Consider the following 27994-nt stretch of genomic DNA (forward strand, 5'->3'; position numbering starts at 1 on the left):
CTCCAATCAGCGCGGTTGGCTACGTATGGTGTGAAAGAAGTTCAACATACACATAGAGTATCTAGCTGCTATAAATTTCCACGTGATAAGCCACATCGTTGAGCTATCATTTGTGGACAGGTCGCTTCTGCAAAAAAGAGCGAGACAGCTCAGTGAACATTACCTGTTAAAATATAATAACTAGTTTAGTTTAGTTCAATTGAACGAGGGCCCGCTTTGTGCCATAGCCTGCGACGGTTGCTATGGGGAGTGTCTGGCCCTGACAGAGAAATGTGGAATTTGTTCAACCACCAGCGCAGGAGCTGCTAAATGCAGATGAGTGCCAATTTGTGCTCCTTTTTTGTTGAGTAACGATGAGACACTTTGAAAAAACATTTATAGAACGTGGAAAATTGAAATCCCAGTTTGGCAGTCGGTTTAGGCTAATATCATCATCTTCGTCATCACCACGAATCATACTCATCGATAATCATCATTGACTTTGTAATCATTATAATCGCTATCAATAGCAACATATTAATAATCAATTTCATCGTGATCATTATCCCTTAAGAGTCGATGCAATTAGTGCCACATTGTAGGATGTCAACAATGGTCATTGTTGACTTATAGTTTATTGTCCACCCCCCCGCACCTTCGATTATCACGGTTGGCTATGTACGGTGTGAAAGAAGTTCAACGTACATACACGTATGAGGGAGGTGGAAGCCAGGGGCCGATGCTGTTTGCCTGAGCGATGAGGCGTCGGTTCTCTCCGTTTTCACGCTGCCCACGGCTCCGTCCGTTGAGCCTCTGCTCCTGCTGCCCCCCCCCCCCCCCCCCACGTGCTTCAATCCCCCGCACTCTCCCAGTCACCGCGGATGACGCGGAGGCGTCGCTCCCGCTGTCCGTGTCGGACCTGCGCCTGCTGGAGGTGAAGAGGAGCAGCGTCCGCATTGGGTGGAGCGGCGTCTCGCGATCCACGGGCTACCGCATCACGTGGGGCCCGGCCTCCGGTGAGGGATTCGCGATGACGCCACGGGGCCCCGTCGCAAGATCGTCGCCGTCGCCGTTAAATGTCATTGCGACGAGAAACGATTTGGTTTTGCGCGTAGGCTTTCGCGACCAATGTTATCCATAGTAGAGGTTTTTTGGTAGATCGCGCAAATGTAATTGCGTCGATAAACCCACCACCACCCGCCACAGGCAATTTGTAAGTTTTGCTACGTAAACAAAACATGCCAATTTATTACCAGTTTACAATTGTAAATGTTGAGGGTTTTACTCTCCGACACACCAGTGTGCTGAACTAGTGAAGAATTTCCAGGTGACAAACCTTACTAATTGGCTGTGTCGGGTGGTGGCGGGTTTAACGACACATTTATATTTACGCGATCCAACCGAAAAACCTCTTATGGAGAAACTATGTAATTAACTCTTTTTATTTTACCAAGTAAGCTAAGTGGCTCTCTTTCAGGCGCGACCTGGTCACAAATGATAGCTCTACGAAGTGGCTGATCATCACGTGGGCATGTAGAGCAGCCAAAGACTCTGAACGTCGTTTCTAAATGTGGAGGGTAAAACCCGAAGGTCTCCTAAAAAATTAACGCCACTACGGGGAGAACACACAAACTCCATGTATACAGGTGTTAGGATTAGAATCGAACCCACGACCTCCTGTATACCAGGCGAGATATTTAACATCTCGCCACCGTGACACCCCAAAGTCCCCATCACAACAGGATTAATACCACCGTCAAGAAAACCATCATCTCGTAACAATATAATTTTTTCTCGGTTGTGATGGCAGTTTCTCGTCGTCGTTTACAGACGTACATGCGTACGTGTGTGTGCGTGCATTGTTGGCATTCGTCAAGCCAATAGGGCATCATAGTGCGGAAGCGGGGACACCGTGTAGCGTATCGGACTTCCAGAGGCACGACTTTGCAGTCGCAGTGAGTGAGCATTGCATGTCCAATGCTCGCATTTGGTATTGAATAATCGGCAGGAATTTGCACGGTTGGCTACATATGGTGACAAAGACGTTAAACATACATACCTCCAATTGGCATGGCTGGCTACGTATGTCAAATTTTGTGCTTATATACTTAAATTGTATTTATTTATTGCGACTTGCTTAACCTTTCTCCATTTTGCACTCCTATGTGCGTATCTTGAGCGTCTTTCGCACTATAGATAGCCAACCGTGCTAATCAGAGGTGCGGTGTTTACCCATCTGACTCGCTGACCCGCTCCAACTGGACATCCGTGAAAAACATCTTCAAACTTAATCGGATTCTTCCACGATAAATAAAGATTCTGATTCTGGCGACTTCACTGACGAGCTGTAACGAGGACGCCACCGGCGCACAATTGTCGATCTCTTCTTGGTTCTTTCGGTAAAGTCACGTAGAATGGGAAAAATAAAATAGTAAAATAAAAATAATAAACTAATTCTCACGACGTTTCGGCCACAACGCAAGCAGCCGTCCTCAGTTTGGCTGCTTGCGTGGTGGCCGAAACGTCGTGAGAATTATTTTATTATTTTTATTTTATTATTTTATTACTTCCCATTCTACGTGACTTTACCGAAAGAACCAAGAAGATGAATCCCTGCAGTCACGAAAGCTTTAAATCGAAATTTAAAGTTGTCGATCTCTCAGCCACTCCTGGTGGAGGGTCCTCCAGCACAATTTTGGCCATTAATACGTGGCCTAGCCACGTAAATTATCTTACGAATGACGGCTGCCGCAATCCACGAGCGTACGGCTGCGGCGTCCACCAGCAGCGGCGTTCCACGCAGCGTGGGGCACGCACGCACGGCCCCTCTGGTCGCACCCATTGCACACACTAAGAGCTTGCCACAAATGAACCACAATACCTTGCCGCCAATCTTGTCAACGGAGCATAAACCATCAGGCGAACCCCGGTCATCCTCGAAGCAGCAGCAGCAACAGAAGCAGCGGCTTTTAGCGAGCCATCGAACAAAGACAGTCACCGCATTGTACGCTTTCCGATGCGCTTCTGCGGCCGTCTGGAACGCTCTTCCTTTACGAAATTAGAAAGCCACTGGAGCCACTGGAGCACTTTGAAATCTCGATTAAAAACGAATTACTTTAGAACTGCTTGTTGTGTTTATGTTGTCCTTCCCCCGCACCTCCGATTAGCATGGTTGGCTACGTACGGCGCGAAAGAAGTTCAACATACCTGCAACACATTGTGGCTTTGCAGGCGGAGCGGAGCTGGTGCGCATGGTGCGCCCCAAGGTCACGTCGTACACCATCGACGGCCTGCAGGAGGCGACCGCGTACACCGTTGGGGTGACGGCAATGGCGGGCCGAAGGGAGGGCGCGTTGGTCACCATCACCATCACCACAGGCACGGCCCCCCGCACTCGCCCACAAAGACTGTTGTGGGCTTTTTTTTCACGATTTCGATACCGGAGATATAATTACTCATTCTAGATTTGAAGCTTTCGTGACTGCAAGGATTCATTTTCATAGGTTTTTTCGGTAAAGTCACGTAGGTAAAAATATTAAAATTAATACATTTATTTTCTTGGAATTTCTCTTACTTGATACAGCAAGCGTGCTGTGACGGTTTCACCTGAAGACGGAAGCTTGTGTTGCCTCCGAAACGTCGTGATTTTTATTTTATTTTTATTTTACTTTTATTAATTTAAATTTTTTACCTACGTGACTTTACCGAAAAAACCTAAGAATATATAATTACTCGGCCCGGGCTCTTAATGCCGTGATATTTACGTTGCCGTTTGATTGATGATTGATCGGTCGTGATGATGATATCGAAACATTTGATGAAGCCATTGCTTCTGATGATGTTAATGATGATTATTACAAAGGGTGATGATCATTGATACGAATTATTCTGATGGTGCTGCTATTATCGCTGCTGTCGTTGCCACGCCTGCTCTCTGTTGCGATCACTGATTGTTGCTACCAATGGCCATGATGATGATGACGGCAACGATGACTCAACCCAGGTACAGGTGACCGCCTGGATGTGCCGTCGCAAGGATCAGACGTTGGTTCAGTTCGGAACCTACGGATTGTGGACAGCGGGAGCCAGTATTTGCGAGTGAGCTGGACCAAACTGGCCCAGGCTTCTGGCTACAGGCTCAGCTGGAGAATTACAGACGGTAAAACGTGCACAGTGGCTGGTTACCCAAAGGAGCGACTGCACCGTCAAAACATAAAATCAAAGCTTTTGTCTCATTGTTGACACCGGGGTGAGAACTCATTTTCCAATAGCGGCCCTTGGGTCGCCGAAATAAAAAATGCCCGCCCACCTATAACGCTGTTTTCTCATAACGCTCTTTGCCCTGAAGGTAACTTCCAGCCCATATTTGGAAGAAAGTGGGCGAAGCCTTTGTCTGCAGGGGCATGTCTCTGCCCATGTAATAATGGTCTTCTATAGCTGCCGTTTTGTGTATATAGTACTCCGATTACCAGGAACGCATCCTGAGCGCTATAGGGAGGTGTGCCTGGAACAAAACATACAGTAGATCACAGCAATGAAGCGAGCAGATCATCGTAGCAAAAGTAACGGCGTCTCGTGGTAAATGGAAACTTGCGCAAGCGTAAAGCGGCGTTCAACAATAAACTCACTCGTACCTTGAGTCGGCTCGGGTAGATTAATAATTGTCAGTCAACTGATCGTAGGAAAATTCCAGTTATGTTAAAGAAACATTAAATGGACATATCCCGACTGTTGTTCTAATATGTGAACAAGACGAGGCTATGTGAGTTGTTGCTCGGATCATCGTGACGATGCTCGCACGTTCGGCTACGCGTGAAGGTCACATTTGTCCGGAGAAGGCGGTCAAGGTGTGTCGCAGAAACAAAACAAAAAAGCTGAAACTTGGCACGACGAACATGGTCAGGTCCCACTTGTATTTCGAGACGTCTGATAACCACACGTTCGCTCGTCGTGCGTCATCTGTTTTCCCGACGTCTCGTTTCCTCTGTTCGCAGTCTGAACGTGAGAGGGGGGAGCACTCGGGGGGGGGGGGGGAAGGGGTGAGGATTAAACTAAAACTATTTTTTATTTTACCAGGTAAGGCACATTGAGCTGTCTAGCGCTTTTTCAGAAGCGACCTGGCTTTCACAAATGATAGCTCTTTTTACCCTTCTATCTGGCAAAAAAAACAATTATCATATTTTTTACTGGCGAATGAGGTTCCAACGATGAAATGATAGCTCAACGAGAGATGTATCATCGCGTTTCTAAATGTGGAGGAAAAACCGGAGAACCCGAGAAAAAAAATCCACGCGACCACGGGGAGAGAGAGACACGCAAACTCCAAATATACAGCAGGCGTCAGGGTCGGGATCGAATCCACGACCTCCTGTACACCAGGCGAGGTAGTTAACATCTCACCATCTCTGCACCTGTGTTTCTTGAGCGGGAGATCAAAGTCTTTTTCGTTGAGGGAGGTTTCTTTGAGAGGTCCTTTTGTGTGACTTTGGTCAGATTAAAGTCTCTGCAGGCCCCAGGAAATCCAGTGGTGTATGTTGTCAGATTGAGTCTTAAACACCGGCGGTGTGACAATGCATTGCCCCTGACCAACTCACCCGGAATTCACGCACGCGATCTCACCATATTTTTCGGAAGTTAAGCAAGGCTGTGCCTGGATACTGCTCGGACTACCATGCATGACGGGTGTTATGGGTTATACACCGGGGCATTGGTGAGTTCAGTGCAGCAAAATAAGCCGTTGTACTGTACTTCTATGGCTCACACATCCATGCTGCCAAACATTCGTCCAACGATCCCCACCAACCTGCGCGGCATGAGTGAGCACCCTCATCCAGCAGCAGCTCGGCCACAAGGTGCATGTGAGACCATCACGCTACCCGGGGCCCGTGGGCCTCCGTGCGATTGCGCGGCTTACACGCTCAACAACCGCCTCTCCCCTCGCTCCCACGCCCCCCACAAAGGGTGAAGGGGGGGACGGGCTAGAGGGCTGCCGTTCGGCGGTCGTGGACGCCGCTGAGTTTCTCCGCGTCGTCTCCTCTCTCCGCGTCTCTCCCTCGGTCCGTTCGCGCAGGGGGCCCCGAGTCGAGCCGCATGCTGCGCCCGGACGCGACGACGTTCGTGGTCGACGGCCTGCAGCAGGGCACGACCTACTCGCTCTCCCTGGTGGCGCTCGCTGGAGCCAGGGAGGGGGCGGCAGCGACGCTGATTGCGAGGACGCGTGGGGGCGGCGCGGAGGCTGGTGGCGGTATGGTTACGCACGCGCGTACGGACAGACGCACGTGCACGCGCACAAACGAGCGCGTGCCCCCGTGCCCGGAGTCGAACTGCGTCCACACCGGAGGGATCGGTTGCGCAAGAGAATAGCTCCCGAAGTCGAGTTCGGGTGTATTTGGTCTTGCCAGGCTTAGATCTCAAGGGAGCTGGATATAAGTTAAATGTGCAAAGATAATACTTAGAGACACGTAATGCTACGCAGAGATACGTAGAGCCATAGATGCAAAGAGACCCACGGAGACACATCGAGGTACACACTCTGATTTGAGAGATCGTTTTAAATTAGAAAATAAGTAAGCGGTCTTGGGCAGGACACATCGGCCGTGGAAGTAACGATGTCTGGTGGCGGAAGCTAACGACGGAGTGGGGTCATCTGTCGCGGAGATGGAGTGGTGAAATCAGCTCATGCACAGGTGCTAGGCATAATTGTTGCATAGCAAGGCCATTATAGATGGTGATAGCTTGGAGATGCCTTCATCCAGCAGTGTATTGATCGTAGCTGTTAAACAATGATGATGACGATGATGAATGTGTGTACGTGTGTACATGTGTGTGCGTGTGTACATGTGTGTGCGTGGGCCTACTCCTGTCCAGATGCGGAGTTTCTGGGGGTGCAAGGGTTTCGGGTGTCCGACGCGTCGGACGGAGTTCTGACGCTCATGTGGGAACCTCAGCCGCGAGCCTCTCAATACCTCCTCACCTGGGCTTCAGGTACGGACTGTGTCAGTGGCACGAGCGAGTGAGCGAGCGAGACTTCCCTGTGGACACCACCAGATGATATGGGGGGCAGCCCTCTATGGGGGACGCCAACATATAATCAGGAGGAGATAACAAACTCCAAATACAGAGCGCTTCAAAGAAATGGTTAACACTTTGCAACAATGCCACAAGAAATGTGCCCCCAGGCTCTGGAGACCACCTGGAGAAGATTCCAGGCACTCGTTGACAATGATGGCGAACAAGTGTAGACTCTTTGACTTTTTGAAGCTATTAACATACATTTGTTATCGTGTTACAGTGTATTTTCCGTTTTTTTTCCATTAAAAACGATAGTCCCATGTAAGTGTTAAAAAAAATTTGAAGCACTCTGTATACAGCAGGCGTGAGGTCGTTAACATCTGGCGAGAATACGCTTCGAAATGCCCAGCGCCGTGTAAAAACCACGAATCCCTCGTCTTGGTCCTTCAGATGCCGGCGAGCAGTTCCGCACGTCTCTTGAGCCCAGCGTGACCGTGCACAAGGTGACGGGCCTTCTGGACGGCCGCGTCTACACGTTCACCATCCTGCCCATGTTCTCCACCAGGCATGGTCCCTCCTCCACGCTCACCCAGCGCACAGGTGACCCCCGCGGCATGTCCAGCGTGAACCGAGCCAGCGTTGTTTCTCTCCCTGTCGTAGCGTTAAGCCCAGTCGACGACGATCTGTGGGGAAAAAAGGGGGAAAAAATCGACAAACATAAATCAACATTTACGGAAAAGCCTGTGGCCTTCAGAAGAAAAATGTATCATGGGACGATATTTTTGTGAAATGGTGACACGGTGTTATAGACGGACGTGTGGAGTTGCGGGCCTGTGCACCGCAGCCATTGCCATGACATCACCAAATAATGTGCGGGATCTTCGTCAAGTTTGAACGAAGACGGTCTGCAATGTAGTCCACGTGGCTGTGAGGGGTGCACAATTGTCTCCTCTCTCTGTATTGTCAGGGCAGCCGGTAGCATATCATGTGGACATTTATAGCGGCCAAATAATCTAAATTATCTAAGCTTAAGCTTAGACACAAGTCAACTTGGGCACACATTGTGCTCTCAGATATGTGCGCTTTACAAGCGACGTCATTGAATCGTCTCTGCTAAGTTGAAGCCATCAGGAGCTGGCCGGATGGCTCAGTGGTGAGAGCACAGAGCTGGCACTGATGGGATCCTGAGTTCGAGTTCAGGTAGCCAGCTGTGATTGAAATCAGTTTCTTGAGATGTTGTGAATCGAATGATCTCAGCCTCATCACGTAATGAGTACAAAAAAATCGTAAAATTTTATTTGGTTCTGCACTTATTATTCGGGTAAAATACAGCTTTGGGAATTAAACATCAGTTTGTCTGTCATACGAAGGGAATTGTTCTCAGTCGTGGGCAGGAAGGTGCTTGAAGGGATCTCCGAGGTAGCTCTGTAATATCCGCTTTCCGTGGGCCGTTCTCTCACGTGGTTGTGCAATGGGGGAAATATTTTGTTTAAACAAAAATGTTTAAAATACCCTGGGATATAGAGATGAACACATTATCCTTCCGTCGCAAGCACCAACCTTCGCGCTCACACCTTAATCCCACGACCCCGTTCCTCCTCTCCCCTGTACCCCCCTCCCCCCCCGCTGCTCCTGTGACTAAACATTCAGAAGGTTTACGGGTCGTCGTTGGGCCCCCTATATTTGAAGACGATGAGTCAGGTTTTTGGGAGGGTGAGTTTTGTCTCAAAGGAAAGAGACCAACCTTTAAAAAAAAAAACATTAACCCCCGAGCACGACAACAACCGCGCGCATGTTTGCCTGCTGCAAGAACAATGATTGCTGTTACATTCTAACGTGGGCAACACCGACTCAGGATCACGTGGGCAACACCGACTGGGGGTGACGTGGACACCACCGACTGGGGGTGACGTGGACACCACCGACTCCCGCGGCGCTACAATCTATTTGGGGGAGACACGTTCCGTGTACAGCATTGGCTGTCCGTTTCCTTCTCCCCCCCCCCCTCCCCCCGGCGTTTGGAAAAAAACACCTCCGTTCGCCGTCAACATTTTGAAAGATCCCACGAACCCCACTTCTCACCGGCCGCGGTGTCGATGCCTCGCGTGACGACAGCCCCCGGTTGCCATGACGAGTCGAGGCGGTGTCGCCGTGGCGCTCACGAATTGAACGCCGCACGACAGACATCGTCCACTATGCGAGTTGCCCGCATGCAGCCGCACGTTTAGGGGTACAAGGCATGCGACTTGTACGGCACGCGCTCGGCATGACATTGTGCCCGTGTTCTACGCTCAAGTGGCTCGCCGCTTGGCTTCGGCATTAACCGAAATAGAAATGCGTTGCTGTTATTCGCAGAGGGTGGCCCAAAAGTCGGCTCATGGAGGGGGTCGCTGGATTTATTTTAATCCTGGCATAAAAAAAAAAACATTTCAATTGTTTATTCTTGAAGGTAATGTTTTATCTGCTACCATTATTAATTAACTCTTGTTCTTCCTGTGGGGGTCACCCTGTGCGATTTGTTCAAGTAAATATAACATCCCTATGTGTTCTGAGCTTTGGCTCACCCTGTATCTTGTGTGTTTAGTTTGCGTGACCGTGTGAATTGGGAGGTTCGCGAGCGCAATGTCAGAGAGACCGCTCAGCCGAGTTTGTGGGTTCGAACTCAGCGTGGCAGCTTGACGCGTCATCAGAGTCTGTCTGCGACAACAATAGAGACGCAAATTTGGTTTGTGACTTCACGTGGCTTGACCTCCCCTGAGCAATAAACACTTCAGTCCGATTGGCACATTACAAACACTCTTCATGCGTGCGTGACGGACGACGCGATGGTTCATCGGCTCGTGTGGATACGCGGCCTGCTGAATTGGCCGTTAACTCAAGACGTGGGATCCTACTTAAAGACGTCGCTTTTGATTAACTCTTATCGCCTACACTTGCAATTGGCCTCATTGCGACGACAATCCATGGGGGGGTGGGTAGTGGGGTGGATCGGTCGCGCGATGGTTTGGTGGACTCCACGAGCAACCGGGCATCAACCGAAGTTCTCTCACTCGCTCTCACCAACCGGCACCTGACCGAACAAACCCACCGTGGGGAGGCCTTCACACATCGATCGGTCGGTCAATCATCGATCGATTGAAATATCCTTTCTAAGTAACATGTTGTGCACGCTACGCACTGGATTAAACTAATGTACTCCCATCGTCATCACGATCCATGGGCAGGTTGCTCCGTAGGTGTCCACTGCAAATTTCGTCATTTCTTTCCACTTTCCTCTGTCTTGTGCCAATACGCTCAAGTGGGTGCCACATCTTTCTCCCAACAATCTTTTATGTCATCGTGGAGCCATTCTCTGTGAGGTATCCCTCTTTTTCCCATTCCTTCCATTTTTCCCAACCGCACACTTTTAATTTTCCCGTTGTTCTCCATCCTACACGTGCGTCCAAATAGGTGCCAGTTTCCTTCTCATCACTGCCTGCATCACCAGTTTGTCTTCTTCTCTGCGCAACCTCAATCTTACCTCTACGTTGGCCACTCTCTGGGTCCAGCCGTGACGCAGTATCGATGTAGCTCGCCATTAATATTGTGAACCGGACGGCGGTGGTGGAAGCGCTCGCGCGCAAGCGACGGACGTGCTAACGGAGACGAGGCCGTGCGGCTGTCCCCCCCGTTGTGCGCGTCGTGCGAGCAGCGTGCCTCGGCCTGCAGGCCGACATCGTCTTCCTCGTCGACGGGTCGGCCGCTGTCGGCGTCGGCAACTTTGAGCGCGTCAGGGAGTTCCTCGCCCGGATGGTGTCGCTCTTCCCGAGGATCGGCCCCAACGGCACGCAGGTTCTCCTCCCTCCCTCCCTCCCGCCCGCCCGCCTTGCCGCCGCGCGTTCTCGCACGGACGAAAGCAGGGGCCGATGGGGTCGTCGTCGTGGCAAGTGCGGCCGGTGACGGCCCACGGCGCGAGGCCGCCCCGGTGCCCATGGCTCACCCGGTCCACCTGGCCGGACGCCTTCGATCGGCGCGCCGATGTTTTATATTCCGCAGCTCCCCGTCGCGCTCTCCCTGTGTCGTCTCTCTCCCCTTCTTCGCTGAGTGATGAAAATATCCCTCGTCCCGTTACCCCCGCGACAGAATAATGTGTGAATAATGTGTGAATAATGTGTGAATAATATGTAAGTGAAAATGTGTGAATAATGTGTGAATAATGTTGCTTGAAAAATGTGTGAATAATGTGTGAATCATGTGTAAGTGAATGATGTGTGAATAATGTGTGAATAGTGTTGCGTGATTAATGATGCGCGAATAATGTGTAAGTGAAAAATGTGTGAATAATGTGTGAATAGTGTTGCGTGATTAATGTTGCGTGAATAATGTGTGAATAATGTGTAAGTGAAAAATGTGTTATTAAAGTGTTAATAATGTTGCATGAATACTGTTGCGTGAATAATGTGTGAATAATGTGTAAGTGAAAAATGTGTGAATAATGTGTGAATAATGTGTGAACATCGTGGCCTTTGTTGCAGCGTCTCGGGATGCGTGGGGCCATCCCATTTCAACGTTGTTGTCGTGTTGTATCATATCAAGTTATATCGTGTTGCTAACATTGGTGCATTGTTGTACACTACTTATATGCTCCCGTGTCTGTGCTTTTTTGTGTGTCGATCGATGTTGTCCCCCCCGCACCTCCGATTTAGCGCGGCCGGGCTACGTACGGTGCGAAAGAAAAGTTCAACTGCTCCAGTGCCCAGCACTAGGGGGGAACTCAGATATTACCTTCATTGTTCTTGAGTCTCGTCAAACGTCTGGGCATAGGGGGCTCCGTTCTCCCACCCACCTCGCCCCTCCACCCCCCCCCCCCCCCCCCCGCTCGACGAAGCCCAATATCGAGATATGTTTAATCAATGTTTTTTTTTCAATCAGATTATTGTTTATTGTTCGTACCTCTGCGTGCTGCCAACTGTTACGCCACCACCATAGCAGCAGCAGCAGGAGCAGTCACCTTCGCTCACTCGATTCGCTCCGCACTCAAAACTTACTTATTCTTCCCTAGCTCACCCCACGACCCTCCTTAATCTCCCCCTCATCACCGCCACCGTTACTTTTCCCTCCTCATATTCTCATTGGATCACTTTCGCTCACTTCCCATTCGTTCGATCCATTCATCATCATTTAACGTCATCAATTTATCTTTCACGCACCGTCGCAGATTTGCCCCCCATTGCTTCCCCTCATCTATTTCTTCCACCTCATCTCCGCCAGTACATTCATGTGTACCAATGTTAATTCCCCGGTCAAGGCGCTATATGAATCACTTGAAGATGATCAGGCGCAGTGGCAGCATCCCACAAACGCGCCCCCCGGTGCGTCGTTGCGCTTGCAGGTTGCCGTGGCGCAGTTCAGCGACGACGTGACTGCGGAGTTCAACCTCAACGAGTACCGCGACAGGGGCTTGCTGGACCAGGCGATCCGCGCGCTGCTTCACGCCGGCGGGCCCGGCGTGCGCGCTGGTGGGTGCCGCCCGCCCGCCGGCCAACGGTGGCAGTGGCGTCGCGTTTATTGTGTCGTCGTCGTAATCGTCGGCAGTAGGCGGTGGTGGCAAAGTCATCGGCAGAGTCATCGCCCTGGGAACGATTAAGGGTTTTTTTGTAAATTACAATTAAAAGTGTCATCGTCGTCAGCTCCGTCTTCATCATTGTAATTATCGGCATCATCATCATCATCAGCAGCAGCAGCGGTATCGTCAAAATCGTCATCAGCAGCAGTCTCATCAGAGATTTTGGTCAGTGGCAAAAGCAACAGCGGCGTTGTCATTGTGGTCATATGTTCATCATCAGCAGTGATATAATCATCAGCCATAGTAAAAATGTCATTATCATCATCAGCGGCTGCATTATCAGCAGCAGTGTCATGATCACCGCCATCGTGATGTCATCATCATCAGCAGCAGCATTCCCATCATCAACATATCCAGCAGCGTCGCCATCATCAAAAGTCACCCATAACAAAGGTTTTCGGGGCGAGATTGCGTAGATATAAATGTGTCATTAAACCCGCCACTGACACAGCCAATTATAGACAAAACATGCCAATTAGTTACTAGTTAAGCACCGGTGTGTTGGAGAGTAAACCCAGAACCAAAAAACCAACAAAACCTCTGATGGATAACATCGGTCGTGAAAGCCTACGTGTTAACTGATTAATTATCATCATCATTGCTCTAATAATGATCGTCAATGATTGTTAAGCTCACACTGTCCGAGATGCATACCTTTGCCCGCCATCTACCTGTCCGGTTTAAGGGCGCCAGATTGGCGAGATGTTAACTACCTTGCCTGGTACACAGGAGGTCGTGGGTTCGATCCCGAACCTGACGCTTGCATATTTGGAGGTTGCTTGTTCTCCCTGTGGTCGCGTTGATTTTTCTCCAGATCCTCCGATTTTTCCCTCCACACTTAGAAACAACATGCGTTTAGAGTATTTGGCTGCTATAAATTTCCATGTGATGACAATCCACTATTTATGACAGCCAGGTCGCTTCTGAAACAGCGAGTTTGTTCATTTTAACCTTCTCCCGTTCTCCACGCAGGCCGGGCGATCGACTTCGCCATACGGAACATGTTTTCTCCGCTGGCCGGCATGCGTTCCTTCGTTCCACGCATCCTCGTTCTCGTGATGGGCACGCCATCGCAGGACGACCCCTCGGGTCCCGTCAGGAATGCAGCGTCAGCCGGTGAGCCCTTAGGTCTCACTCGGGTCTGTTGTTGTCTTGGTGTGGTCTGAGACTGTTGTTGTTGTCTTGGTGTGGTCTGGGACCGTTGATGTCTTTGTGTGGTCTGGGACTGTTGTTTGGTTCTTGGTGTGGTCTGGGACTGTTGTTGTTGTCTTGGTGTGGTCTGGGATTGTTGTTGTTGTCTTGGTGTGGTCTGGGATTGTTGTTGTTGTCTTGGTGTGGTCTGGGACTGTTGTTGTTGTCTTGGTGTGGTCTGGGATTGTTGTTGTCTTGGTGTGGTCTGGGATTGTTGTTGTTGTCTTGGTGTGGTCTGGGATTGTTGTTGTTGTCTTGGTATGGTCTGGGATTGTTGTTGTTGTCTTGGTGTGGTCTGGGATTGTTGTTGTTGTCTTGGTGTGGTCTGGGATTGTTGTTGTTGTCTTGGTATGGTCTGGGACTGTTGTTGTTGTCTTGGTGTGGTCTGGGATTGTTGTTGTTGTCTTGGTGTGGTCTGGGATTGTTGTTGTTGTCTTGGTATGGTCTGGGATTGTTGTTGTTGTCTTGGTGTGGTCTGGGATTGTTGTTGTTGTCTTGGTGTGGTCTGGGATTGTTGTTGTTGTCTTGGTGTGGTCTGGGATTGTTGTTGTTGTCTTGGTGTGGTCTGGGATTGTTGTTGTTGTCTTGGTGTGGTCTGGGATTGTTGTTGTTGTCTTGGTGTGGTCTGGGACTGTTGTTGTTGTCTTGGTGTGTTCTGGGATTGTTGTTGTTGTCTTGGGGTGGTCTGGGGGATCTTTGTCTGCGCGTGTCCAGGTGTGACACTGTACCCCGTGGGCGTGGGACGCGTGGACGCCTCCCAGCTCCGGGTCTACGTACATGACTCACGTGCGGGCTTCACTGCGCGCTCCTACGACGAGCTCACAGTCGTGGAGGCCGCCCTCGTGGAGGCGATCTGTGCCAGCGGGAGAGGGAACGGTGGCACTGGTGGAGGCACTGTGGTACAAATCACCAGTGCACCGCCTCGATCGCCACCACCACCGCCACCAACGCCACCACCGCCGCCACCCCGACCGCAGCCACCACCACCACTAACAACAGTAGCGACAACAGTAGCAGCAGCAGCAGCAAACGGAGCCACCGAATTAGCAGTGATGCCACCATGGCACTCGTGCTAGGCTAGGTGCACCTTGAACTTCAAACTACGTGGTGGCCATGGTGGGGTGTACTCAGGTGTTGTGGGTTAATAGACTTACTTGGGTGAGTGGAAGATGCAACTTATTTAAAGACAGAAAAGATACATTTACTCCCTTCATCAATTTTATTTGAAGGTTTTCTGATTTAAAAAATATTCATAGAACCAGTAACAAGAAGCACGATTCGATGCAGGTATCATGAGCATACGATATTTGGCTGCTAAAGAGTATTTGGCTGCGATACATTTCCACGTGATGATAAGCCACTTTGTTGAGCAATACTTTGTAGCCAGGTCGCTTCTGAAAAAGATGTATGTAACTTAGTGGGTCTTACCTTGTAAAATAAAAATTGTTTAGTTTAATCGATGAACTGATGCTGGATGCCGAGTAATTAGCACTGTCACTGTTGTTGTGCAAATAACGTGATGTCTGAAGCGTTGAATGTGTTTATGTGTTCGCACAGGTTTACCCAGATCCTCCATCGGGCTGTCCTGCCCAATGCCCAAGGGTAAGTCTGACTCTTGAATGTGTTGAGTGGCAGCTCAGTTACTCAGGCCACACATAATGGCCATTTCAGAACACTTAGCGAAGTTGAGACCATTGTTAGAATCTGGTGTTCAGCCACCAATTATGATTAGTATTTGTATTTTGCATGATTATACTCTGATCGGGGTTGCTGCCACAGTGGTGCAACAGACAGGACGATGAACCTGCAATGCAGAGGTCACGGGTTCGATCTTGTGGCATGGCAGTTCAAACGACGCAAGTTTCTTAAATCCCGCTGTGGTATAAATGGGTGTACTACAGTTGGTCGATCGGTAAGCCGCGTGTGGTGGTGAGGTTCGAGGGTGGGGTTTTTTCACCTCTTCCAAGACGTCTGGTGAGTGTGGAAGAGTAAGACAAAATATATTATCTGGCTGCAAAGAAGCTCTGGCTCCTGGCTGCAAATCCCATTTGTCTGTGGCTTCCCATACCTCTCATTCATTGGCTGTCTTTTCTGAGAGTACAAATGCTCAGTATTATTATCATGTAATTAGCATGTCATCTTTTTTTACCAGAATGTTATATTTATGTTTACGTTGATACAATATTTATTTGTTAAGCACGAGCAATTTCTCTCTCTCTCTCTCTTTAACTCAATTCTCTTCCACTTGTAGTGATTACAATGCATTAGTTATACGTCATTATTGATGTGCATCCCTTGATGAGACGCATTGTAATTCGCTACCCTTGAGTTTGAAATGCTTTCGTGAAAAAAGGAAGCTCGTGTCGTCATTACAGTTCACTGAACGTCGCTGATTCTCGACTTGTCTTGTCTCCCCTTGGCAGGGAGAGAAAGGAGAAATGGTGAATTCAAGACGCCGCCTTTTGTTGTTACCATGAGTGCTGTCGATTTATTGGCTGATTGTGCGCAATCACTATATTAATATATAATTATTAGAATTGCATGTTAATGGTAATGTTGTGATTGATTATGTTAAGACGCCACCAACGTTTGCAAGTTTAATGGTACAATTATTCTGCGTACTTTTGTTGCATTCTGCAGACGATTTCACGACGTTTTGTGGTAACCAATTCAACATTGTCGCTTGTGTTTTACAACACATTCGCACGTGATTTGAGATATTGTTGACCACCAAAGCAAAAGCAACGTAACTTTTATCATTGCTGTGGTACAGCCTAGGATAGGCCCGAGACTCTTCCACTCACCCTCTTATCCTGCTTAGACAGCCCCAGCCTTAAGAACTCAACCCAAACCAGGCAGGGGATGTAGTCTTCTCGGTGTATGAACACATGAGTTGGAATATTGTGGAACAGATGTTAATATTATTATATCTGTGTGTGTTAAATGTCTATTGGAGGACGTACCATTTATTTTGACGGTCATGGATAGAACCAGCGTTTTTTGTTTTTAAATATCTGAATTTCTAACAAGCATTAGAAATGTCCATTTTATTCTGTTGAGACGTGTTGCCATGGTGATTGACCTGACCTCTTTTCAGCTCACGTGTCTGTAAATTATTAACACACATTGCATAGGTGAATGTAGGTTCACTGTAATTAATTAATTGCATACATTTTATAGGTGAATTGAATCTTGTTGTAATTAATTACACACTTATAGGTGAATTGAAGTTCCCTGTATTTATTTCGTTATATACATTGTATAGGTGAATCGAAGTTTGCTGTAATTCCAGGGCAGAAGAGGGAAGCCTGGTCAAGTAGGCGCCAGAGGAGATCCGGTAAGATAACACAGTACCAAAAAAATCCCCAAATATCGTTGACTACATCTGTAAAAAGGCACTTCATAGCTCATCAGATTCCTTCAGTAAAAATACTTATTCTGATTCTCAGATTCTGAATTAACATTCATAAGATACTGTATAGGGATGTATAACCATTGTTGGGTGGTTCCCCATCTCCATTGTTGAGTGGTGCCTCATCTCCATTGTTTGGTGGTGCCTCATCTCCATTGTTGAGTGGTGCCTCATCTCCATTATTGGGTGGTGCCTCATCTCTATTGTTTGGTGGTGCCTCATCTCCATTGTTGGGTGGTGCCTCATCTCTATTGTTTGGTGGTGCCTCATCTCCATTGTTGAGTGGTGCCTCATCTCCATTATTGGGTGGTGCCTCATCTCTATTGTTTGGTGGTGCCTCATCTCTATGGTTGGGTGGTGCCTCATCTCCATTGTTGGGTGGTGCCTCATCTCCATTGTTGGGTGGTGCCTCATCTCCATTGTTGAGTGGTTCCCCATCTCCATTGTTTGGTGGTGCCTCATCTCCATTGTTCGGTGGTGTTCCATCCCCATTGTTGAGTGGTTCCTCATCTCCATTGTTGAGTGGTGCCTCATCTCCATTGTTGGGTGGTGCCTCATCTCCATTGTTGGGTGGTGCCTCATCTCCATTGTTGGGTGGTGCCTCATCTCTATTGTTTGGTGGTGCCTCATCTCCATTGTTGGGTGGTGCCTCGTCTCCATTGTTGGGTGGTGCCTCATCTCTATTGTTTGGTGGTGCCTCATCTCCATTGTTGAGTGGTGCCTCATCTCCATTGTTGGGTGGTGCCTCATCTCCATTGTTGAGTGGTGCCTCATCTCCATTGTTGAGTGGTGCCTCATCTCCATTGTTGAGTGGTGCCTCGTCTCCATTGTTGAGTGGTTCCCCATCTCCATTGTTTGGTGGTGCCTCATCTCCATTGTTCGGTGGTGTTCCATCCCCATTGTTGAGTGGTTCCTCATCTCCATTGTTGAGTGGTGCCTCATCTCCATTGTTGGGTGGTGCCTCATCTCCATTGTTGGGTGGTGCCTCATCTCCATTGTTGAGTGGTGCCTCATCTCTATTGTTTGGTGGTGCCTCATCTCTATTGTTGGGTGGTGCCTCATCTCCATTGTTGGGTGGTGCCTCATTTCCATTGTTGGGTGGTGCCTCATCTCTATTGTTTGGTGGTGCCTCATTTCCATTGTTGGGTGGTGCCTCATCTCCATTGTTGGGTGGTGCCTCATCTCTATTGTTTGGTGGTGCCTCATTTCCATTGTTGGGTGGTGCCTCATCTCTATTGTTGGGTGGTGCCTCATCTCCATTGTTGGGTGGTGCCTCATTTCCATTGTTGGGTGGTGCCTCATCTCTATTGTTGGGTGGTGCCTCATCTCCATTGTTGGGTGGTGCCTCATCTCCATTGTTGGGTGGTGCCTCATCTCCATTGTTGGGTGGTGCCTCATCTCCATTGTTGGGTGGTGCCTCATCTCCATTGTTGGGTGGTGCCTCATCTCCATTGTTGGGTGGTGCCTCATCTCCATTGTTGGGTGGTGCCTCATCTCCATTGTTGGGTGGTGCCTCATCTCCATTGTTGGGTGGTGCCTCATCTCCATTGTTGGGTGGTGCCTCATCTCTATTGTTGAGTGGTTCCCCATCTCCATTGTTTGGTGGTGCCTCATCTCCATTGTTCGGTGGTGTTCCATCCCCATTGTTGAGTGGTTCCTCATCTCCATTGTTGAGTGGTGCCTCATCTCCATTGTTGGGTGGTGCCTCATCTCCATTGTTGGGTGGTGCCTCATCTCCATTGTTGGGTGGTGCCTCATCTCCATTGTTGGGTGGTGCCTCATCTCCATTGTTGGGTGGTGCTTCATCTCCATTGTTGGGTGGTGCCTCATCTCCATTGTTGGGTGGTGCCTCATCTCCATTGTTGGGTGGTGCCTCATCTCCATTGTTGGGTGGTGCCTCTTCTCCATTGTTGGGTGGTGCCTCATCTCCATTGTTGGGTTGTGCCTCATCTCTATTGTTTGGTGGTGCCTCATCTCCATTGTTGGGTGGTGCCTCATCTCCATTGTTGGGTGGTTCCCCATCTCCATTGCTGGCGCTGGACCGTAGTGGTACAAATTCCACGTGAGGTTAGCGGGCTCTGGGTTTATCTATAGAACACGTACCCATTGACTTCCCACAACATAGTTCCCATTTTTTTACTTACCACAGAGGTTTACACTCATGTTTACGATGATGGGTTGAATCGACTCACGAACGGGAGTTGAACTCGTGCTCAAACCACAGTGGCCACCGGCTGGATAGTTCAAGTCTATTCCGTGTGTGATCAGATGAGAACAGAATATGTAATCAATTTGGAAAGGGAGATCTTCAGAAATGCATTGATAGGTACGGAATGACAATTTTTGAAAACAGTGCAAAATATATGGTATATGTACAAAGCCACAAAATGTATGAAAAACTGTAACCAAAAGCATCCAGAACAGACATTTTAAAGTACAACAATACCTTCTAAATACGCTGTACTTAAAATAATCTTGATACTGGCCATAATTTCCCCAAGCAAGCCTCATCAAGTCTCAACCGTGTTTCAAGAAGATCCCGAATTGATATGTTCGGCCAATTCCTTCAGAATAACAATTTTGTATGGGTAAGGGTTTCCTGAGTATCCTGAGAAAAGCATTGCATAAGAGAGGAGAGACAACATTTATACAGTCAGCATATATCGATTGGCAGCCTACTTATTGCACTTCATCCGTGTGGCCACCTTGTAGCCAAGCAGTTTTTTACACTCCTCGTTTAGTCCGCTTAACCCGTCTACAAAAAAATGTTGGATTACAGGTGTGCACTAACTTCCAGCACCAGCACAATTTGGTCCTTTCGGTGAAGTCACGGTTAAGTCACGTGACTTAACCGAAAGAACCAAATAATAATTCCTGCAGTCACGAAAGTTCTAAAATTAAGATTTAACACAATTTGGTCATTCATCACAGAAGAATGAGAATGCATACGCATGGATCAATTTATGTAACGCTGTCCAACACACGTCTACCCTTGGGACTTATTACGAGTTGTAAGGAAGCTGCCAGGTAGCAGTCAGGACAAAAATGCATTTGCTTGTTTGCAAATGACGTTAGTCTGTGTCTTTCAAGTTTTTGGGCAGCTCTTCGACAAAATTTGGCCGGTTTTCAATTTTTCAATCAAGTTACATCCCCAGTAAGAACACACATTTATACGAAGTTCCCTGCACATTGGCTCATCATATTACGAGCATTATCTTTACCCCAGGCAGACAGACAGACAGCTGCATGGACAGATGGAAATAACGCATTAACCCATTCAAGCTTGGTTTTGGAAAGGGTTCGTAAAACGATTACGATGCCTCGAGTTTGTCAATTGATGATGTGATCTGACTGCTTTGTTCACTGCAGGGTCCTCAGGGTTTTCCTGGGAGCGGAGGCAATGGAGGAATCGTTTTAAAGGGACAGAAAGGAGAACAGGTGACAGTGTGTGCGATGTGTGATGTGTTGCACTCTCTATATGTGTACCTACGGGGAGCAGCGGAGCAATAGTTAGCGCACGGTGCAATGGACCCGGTGACACGAGTTCGATTCCCGCTCACGGCCAACACCGGTGACGATTATCTGAACCGGTCCTTGGCCCTCCCCTAGGTCAACTCGTTTAAACATTGCCGCTAGGGAGATAAAGGCGGCCAAGCGTAGTAGTGCTTGCCGCACACACCCACCCACTTGTTTGCCGTGCCGGCCTTGAAAGGTGCTCGCTCACAGCAATTACCCCAACAGTCGGAATGGCTGTACTGGGGTCTTTGTGGAAAGGGGTTCGAGCCGGGGGTGAGTCTTGAACTTCGTCTTCATTGCGTCTTCTGCACAGCAAGGAGAACAGCTGCTACTTTTTTTTTGCTGATTGCGGAGGGATGTTGATGTTAAGGATGATAAAGACAATGATGAGACAACCCCTTCGTAACAAAGATAGTATATTGCCTCAAAACCATACATTTGTACGGCCTGTGCTCTCTGTTAATCCGTGTTGTTGTTGATTTTGTCTGTAGGGTTTGCCAGGCCAGGATGGGTTGGCAGGACAACCAGGGCGTCCGGGCAACCCTGGGCAAGGTGGATCTCAAGGACCCCCGGTACATTTTCCACTGCACAGCTCACACTCGTCAAATCATCATCATTGCCATGGCAATAGTTGCTTTTTGTGGTCTTTAAAAGTAGTACCGTTTTTTGGAAAGTCGACAGTGTTTGCGAAAGGAATGTGGACTGCTGTATGTATGTTGAACTTCTTTCACACTGTATGTAGCCAACCGTGCTAATCGGAGGTGCAGGAAAGAGATGGGTGCCATGCCACACTGGTCTTCATATCAGAGACGATTTGACTATTTAATGTCAATTTACATAGTAGTGGAATGGTCGTTTAGATGAATCTTCCCATTTATTCCACAACAGGGGGCGACTGGTCCTCAAGGGAGACCAGGAGAACCAGTAAGTAACCCACAATGCTTTGCTCTATCCCACAATGCCTTGTGGCGGCAACAACGCTTTGCGGCTTTCTCCAAAGTCTTGATGCGGCACCACGAGACCCGAGATGTTCCAGGAGGAAAGTTGTAACAGATCCTGTTGGAATACCGATGCTGAGAGGACTCTGCCATGGTGGAAGGGCCAAGTACGCCACAGGGGCCACTCACAGGTTCAATTTCCCGGCACGGCAGTTAAACAACGGTGCAAGTTTCTTCATGACACGTAGGTCGGCTCTCCAACACGCCGGTGTGCTGAAGTAGGAAGTAATTGGCACGTTTTGTTCACGTCACAAACCTTACTAATTGGCTGTGTCGAGTGGTGGTGGGTTAACGACACAGTTATTTCTACGCAATTAAACCCAAAAATCTTCATTACGTGGAAGTTCCTGTTCACCCAGTAGTATAAATGAGCGCCCTTACAATATTAAGGGTGCCACAGTCATAAAGATGTTAACTACCTCGCCTGGTATGCAGGAGGTCGTGGGTTCCATCCCAACCCTGACTCCTGCATATTTGGAGTTTGCGTGTCTCTCTCCCCGTGGTCGCGTGGATTTTTCTCTGGGTCCTCCGGTTTTTCCCTCCACATTTGGAAACATGCGTTCAGAGTGTTTGGCTGCTATAAATATCCACATGCTAAAAGCCACTTCGTTGGGCTATCATTTGTGGCCAACTCGCTTCTTAAAAAGAGATATATAGCTCAGTGGGCCTTACCTGGTAAAATAAAAAGTTTGGTTTAGTAATAAATGGCTACACCGCAGTTAAGTCAATCGGAAGGTTGCGTGTGGTGGTGGTGGGATAAAGTGTGGGTACTCTCAGCTCTTCCAAGATATATAGCCAGTGTTCAAAAGTAGGCCGAATTACATTCCAGAAGGGCCCTCTAGAGCTCCCTCTCGTGGAGGCTCTTCCACCGGCAGTGACGTGGGCAAGCAATTTCAGGGCTGCACCTTTACCTTAACGAATACTGTGCATTAACATTTCCAAAGGTGTGAGAAATCATTGGTGTGTTGACTTTGTTTGTGTGTTGCAGACCACTCAAAAAAGTGATCAAATGTTTCGTTGTGACCTCCTACGCTGTTCGTCGCATTGATAAAAGGGCGCTGATGATCGTGGCGACAGTGACAATGACCACAGTGCTGATAGCAATAATGGCAATGGCTCGAGGAGGCTTTCATCCAGCAGTAGACAGATTGTAGCTGATCATGACGTTGACTGTGATGATGATGATGATCAAGATGATCATCACGATCATAATGATCATCACGAGGCCGATCGTGATCATCGTTGCGGGGGTGATTGTGGTCATGAATGGCGATGATCGTGATGTTAATGATGACTTCATATTGAAACATTGTGCTTGCTGATCTCCTTATCCTCACCTTGTCTAGGGGCGCCAAAGTCCCTCCGGTTTGCCAGGGATGAAAGGAGAAAAGGTATTTGCTACAATACATCTAATTATCCACTATCATTAGTGTGCATCGTTCAAACCTATCAACACATTTACATTTTTACGTGCCAATATCGCCCTCAATAAAGTGGGCATCGGTGGACGGTACCTGGGGTAGGGGGGGGGTGTGGGCACGGAGCGAACAGCAATGGGAGACGAAATAAACCGTCACGCCCTGGGCGGCTAACGCCGACCCAGCGGAGCAAATTGCAAGCACGCCTCGTTAACACAATTCCGCTTCTCGTGTCGTCTTGAGCAGCGGTGCGGTGGCTTGCTTTGCTTGGTTTGTTCACTGCGCTACGAACCCGGTCATCCCCAGCCGTGGTGCAACACCGGTGGTGGGTGGGGATTGGAACTCGTTAACACAATTCCGCTTCTCGTGTCGTCTTGAGCAGCGGTGCGGTGGCTTGCTTTGCTTGGTTTGTTCACTGCGCTATGAACCCGGTCATCCCCAGCCGTGGTGCAACACCGGTGGTGGGTGGGGATTGGAACTGGTCCTGGGCCTCCCCTCCGCAGAGTCAGTCTCACATCGGCATTCTGTTTTGAATGTCGACAATGGGGAGACAAAGGTGGCCCTGCATTGTGCTGGCTAGATTAAATGTTCGAGTGGATAGCCGGCCGCTAACAGCATTCGCCACAATAATCCGGAGGGCTACACGGGGAGACATCTTCGTGTTTTTGTGCGCTTGACAATGTGCGTTTGCATGTGCTGTGTTTGTATGCCTGCGTGTGTCTATGTGCATGTGTACGTGTGTCTATATGTGTGTGTGTGTAGCGGTTAGCGCTACGCTGCGCTACCAATCCGGAGAGCCGAGTTCGATTCTCGCTCACAGCCACCAACACCGGTGACGATTATCTTAAATGGTCCTGGGCCTCCCCTAGGTCGACTCAGCCCCAAATGAGTACATGGTGTGATGCGTAAACATCAAGCGACAAGGAGAGACAAAGGTGGTCAAGCGCGGTGGTGGGCACACCGCCCCTACGTGTGCTGCGCCGGCCTCTTTTTAAGTTCTCGTCAGCAGCACTTGCCCCCATCAGTCTTGTTAAAGGCTACGCGGGGGACCTTTGTCTTTGTTCTCTTGTGCAGGGTGAGCAGGGGGTCGTGGTGGACGGCTCGGGAGGAGTAATTGGCCGCAAAGGGGAGCCCGGTTCTCCGGTGAGTTCATGGCACCGGCCGTTTCACCAAACTCCCGTCGCGTCGGAAGCACGGCGTGCCCAGTGAAGGATGCTCGGAAGTTCGCGGCAAGACGGGGTAGAAGGCATGGCGAGGTAAAGACGCCGACGGTGAGAACAAGCGGATGGCCATGGTGGGTTAAGTGGGGCCGGGAGAGGGGGGGAGAGGGGGGCGGGGTACTATAAGCAAGTTGGAGGTTAAATTTCGATTTAAAGCTTTCGTGACTGCAGGGAATCATCTTCTTGGTTCTTTCGGTAAAGTCACGTGACTTTACCGAAAGAACCAAGAACAAGTTGGAGGTTGAGAAGCGAACATGGCAGGTGGGTGTTGTAGATTCGATCCGGCAAGACAAGAACGCTTCACCCCAGGGGCAGCGTGTGCGCAGGATGAGGCAGGACCAGTTGAGCCCGGCGACCGAAAGGGAGGGAAGGGAAGAGATGTGAGCAGGTCACGGGGAGACCGTCAGGGCAGGTTTTGGCCGTGCGCTGACGACACGCGGTCTCGGCGTGGGCAACACCACCCACACGCCTCTCGGGTTACTTCGCAGCGCCGCGCGCGAAAAGACTCGATTCCGGACGATGCATTCCGAGCTGTGGTGGCCGGGCCCACGCCAGCGTTGGTGAGCGGGTCAAGTGGCTTTTTTGAACAATCGGCAGCGTGCGGTCGCAATTACACCGCCCCCCTTCCCGCCTGCTCGCGCGCTGCGTCGGTGTTTAGATGTGGTCGCCAAAACCCCCCACGCTTTGCCTCTGTGCTCTGCGAGGTTGAGTGAAGGGTCTGCCTGTGGCGGGTGTTAGGACACAAACAGTTGGAAGCAGTGGCGTAAGTCAGCGATATTGTCGGGGGTGCGGCAAACGGTCAGGTGGGGTCAATCTTGGCGGAAGCCAAACGTTTAGTGCTCTTGTTAAATTCAAATACGAACGTGGGACGCAAATGAAAGGATTTTCATATTTAAAAATCAATGTTAACCGCGTTTTAAGTGAGTCGTTGTTTCCATGCCGCTCGTTCCGCGACTGGTCGGTGGAGGTGTTGCAGGGATGTTAGCCCGTGACCCGAGGGGGTCGGTTGGTACCACCTGGGCTGCCAAATGCTGCCAAGTATCCACCGCAGGCATAACGATTCACACAGATTCCATCTCTTCGTACATTTTATTATTTTTAAAAATTTTATATTCTGTGGACGTTTTATATGATAAAAATAAAACAATATTATGTCCAATGTACTACGATACCCTTCTTCAATGATATTTTTCTCATAAATGGCTACTATGGTGTCCTTGCTATCGTACACATCCGAAATCTATAGATAAAATGCTTACAGAAAATGATTGTTAGCATTGGCCACCCGACGTGGTACCGATGAGTCATATTTGAAAGGATGTGCTCCCGGGCTAATAACGCACTGTGCTGTAACCCCAGCAACCTGTCTTCAATTCCTGACCATGATGCATGTATTTAGTGATGAAGTAAGAATAATTTAGAGCACTGTGTCAATCTACTGCTGGGTAAGGGCCTCTCCACACCGTGTCGATCATGGGGATTGTTTGACCCATATTTCACCGCACTGGTCGGTGTGTGTCGGTGAATCTGACGGCCAGGAGCGGTTTCAGATATACATCTGCGTGTGTTTTAAATGTGTGGGAATCACATTGTGCGTGTAACACACACACACACGCACGCAACACACACAGAAACAAAGCAACGGATAACGTCTCCTGTGGAATCCTTCGCCCCTCATGAAGTTAATCGGTACGGGAATAAATTTAAGTGGAATAAAGGCAGAGATGACACGTGCATGCGTATCAAATCATCGCCAGGCGTCGCATCAGCAGGAACGTTTAGTCCCATCCCACTCCTTAATGCGAATGGTCTCCTCTCAAGTGATCTATTGGAGCTGGCCGAGGCATGTGGCATTGGGCACGGAGCGTTCCATTCATGACGGCGGGGGGTAGGGGTGGCGGTGCGGAAGGGGTTTGTGATTGAAGGCGAGTTGTGGAAGCCGCACGGATGCGGTTGAAGCTCAGACACCCAGGTGTCTTCCTGCGTTGCGGAACGGTGCCCATCTCTGTTGGCCGAAAATTCCACATTCTCATGGCAGGGGACAATCTCTTTGCAGTACCAACAGTGTTGGCCTGCCACGAAGTGCTACTCAAATTTGTATCGTTCATATATCAGAATCAGCATATTTATTTATACTGAAGGAATCCAGTAAGCTGTAAAGCTCTTTTTCACAGATGTCCAGTTGGGGCAGGTCAAAAGGTTAGAACAACAAACGATACAAAAACACGACAGAAGTTGAAATCACCCAGAAACATCGAAATAAAACGAAACCATCCCCATCCAACCAGGCATCATCATCATGTGGGTGATGATGATGATGATGATTACGATGGTCTTAGTCGATCTCCATCGGGGATTAGAATTCTGGACACGCCACGTTTCCCACGCCGGCTGTGGCTCATTGCGCCCACTCTGGAGGAATGACGTTGGCGAGGTTGAGCACCGTGACGACTTGGGGCCCCCACTCTTCTGTCTGTCCTCGGACTCTGAGTCGAGCGCTCGATGGTGGCCATGCAGCCAGACAGGTGCAGTGGCGACTGCTTGAATTGTTGTCAAACCACCAGTGCGTGTGTTCATTCATCTTCCGAACGTGCATGTGTCCTGATCTTCCTTGTCCTCCCCCCCCCCACCTCCCTACCCCCCCTCACCTCCCCCGACTCCTCTGCGCACTCCGATATTCCTCCAGGGAATTCCCGGGAATTCTGGCCCCCAGGGATTCCGTGGGGAACCTGGCCCCCCCGGACCTCAAGGGCCCCCCGGAGAACCGGGCCTCTCTGGCAAGGTAAAAACACCGAGGAAAACGACGGTCGCCAAAATAACAGGCAGCGACGTCACCGCAGCGGCTTGTGCCAGGCTAGGTTCGCTATGACAGGAGGTCACGGGGACGGTCCCAGGTGTTATGGGTTCACTAGTGAGATGCCCGGCAGATGCACCACCTGTGCTCCCCCACCTGTTACCACCATCACCACCACGACCGCCACCATCATCCACCAGCACCAGAAAGACATCGGCCCCAAATAAACTCCCAAAAAAATCAACGTCATATCCTCCGTGGCTCGAGCATTGGTGGGAAATTCCACATTCCCACGGAAAGGATAAGACTTTCAATAGGGACCGCCACTGTCACGGCCGTTACGTTCCATGGCTTGTGGTAACCTCTTTATTGCTCGTGATGTCTTGTTTTGGTTGCCATTTCTTAATTTGTGTAATGCTTTTTAGTAGGGCTTTCATTTGCTTGGCAGTGGCTCCGTATGGAATTTGGTTCTCATATACACAATTAACGTGCAGCGCTGTGGGATCCTATGACCCACGAATGACGCTGTAGAGACCAAAAAAGCATTATTGCTAGCGTCGGTTCTCACGCTTACGAGCCGCTTCGCGCGAGGAGCGACTGTTTGCGAGTCCCGCACACATGCGAGGGGGTTCGCGTGATCCCTTTGGCCACGGGAGGGGGAACGACGCGAGCGTGGCATCGTGTAGAAAATCGCCGTGACCATTACGCGTTACCGACCGTGGTAATTGCGTTGACTTGCGAGGGGGAGCAACTCGTGAAAGCAGCTAATGCTCAAATTATCCTCTCGCAGAGGAACTGCAATAAAGGAATGCAAACTCGTTAATGCGGCTGCCGAGAATTATGGGTTAGC

At 49.4% G+C, this 27994-nt stretch overlaps 2 protein-coding genes and 1 long non-coding RNA gene across 3 annotated transcripts in view; all 3 read left to right on the plus strand.

Moving 5' to 3' along the window:
- Nucleotides 1-897: 897 nt before the first annotated feature.
- LOC144946246 (collagen alpha-1(VII) chain-like) lies at nucleotides 898-14506 on the plus strand. The gene is made up of 10 exons (XM_078875138.1): nucleotides 898-995; nucleotides 3211-3357; nucleotides 3989-4138; nucleotides 6050-6223; nucleotides 6847-6963; nucleotides 7441-7590; nucleotides 10682-10821; nucleotides 12362-12488; nucleotides 13568-13689; nucleotides 14501-14506. The coding sequence occupies exons 2-10, from the start codon at nucleotides 3231-3233 to the stop codon at nucleotides 14504-14506; spliced, it is 1113 nt and encodes a 370-aa protein (XP_078731264.1). The 5' UTR covers nucleotides 898-995; nucleotides 3211-3230.
- A 2573-nt stretch (nucleotides 14507-17079) lies between these two features.
- Nucleotides 17080-21287, plus strand: LOC144946276 (uncharacterized). The gene is made up of 3 exons (XR_013639794.1): nucleotides 17080-17123; nucleotides 20568-20636; nucleotides 21206-21287. It is a non-coding gene; the product is annotated as an uncharacterized LOC144946276 (long non-coding RNA).
- A 5538-nt stretch (nucleotides 21288-26825) lies between these two features.
- The window catches only part of LOC144946247 (uncharacterized), a 31790-nt gene continuing 30621 nt past the window's right edge, over nucleotides 26826-27994 (plus strand). Inside the window, exons 1-2 of the mRNA XM_078875139.1 lie at nucleotides 26826-26875; nucleotides 27037-27132. Coding sequence (XP_078731265.1) covers nucleotides 26853-26875; nucleotides 27037-27132 — 119 coding nt within the window. The 5' untranslated portion in view covers nucleotides 26826-26852. The remainder of the gene's footprint in view (nucleotides 26876-27036; nucleotides 27133-27994) is intronic.

This window comes from Lampetra fluviatilis, chromosome 40 (assembly GCF_964198595.1).
Source record: "Lampetra fluviatilis chromosome 40, kcLamFluv1.1, whole genome shotgun sequence".
Lineage (NCBI taxonomy): Eukaryota > Metazoa > Chordata > Hyperoartia > Petromyzontiformes > Petromyzontidae > Lampetra > Lampetra fluviatilis.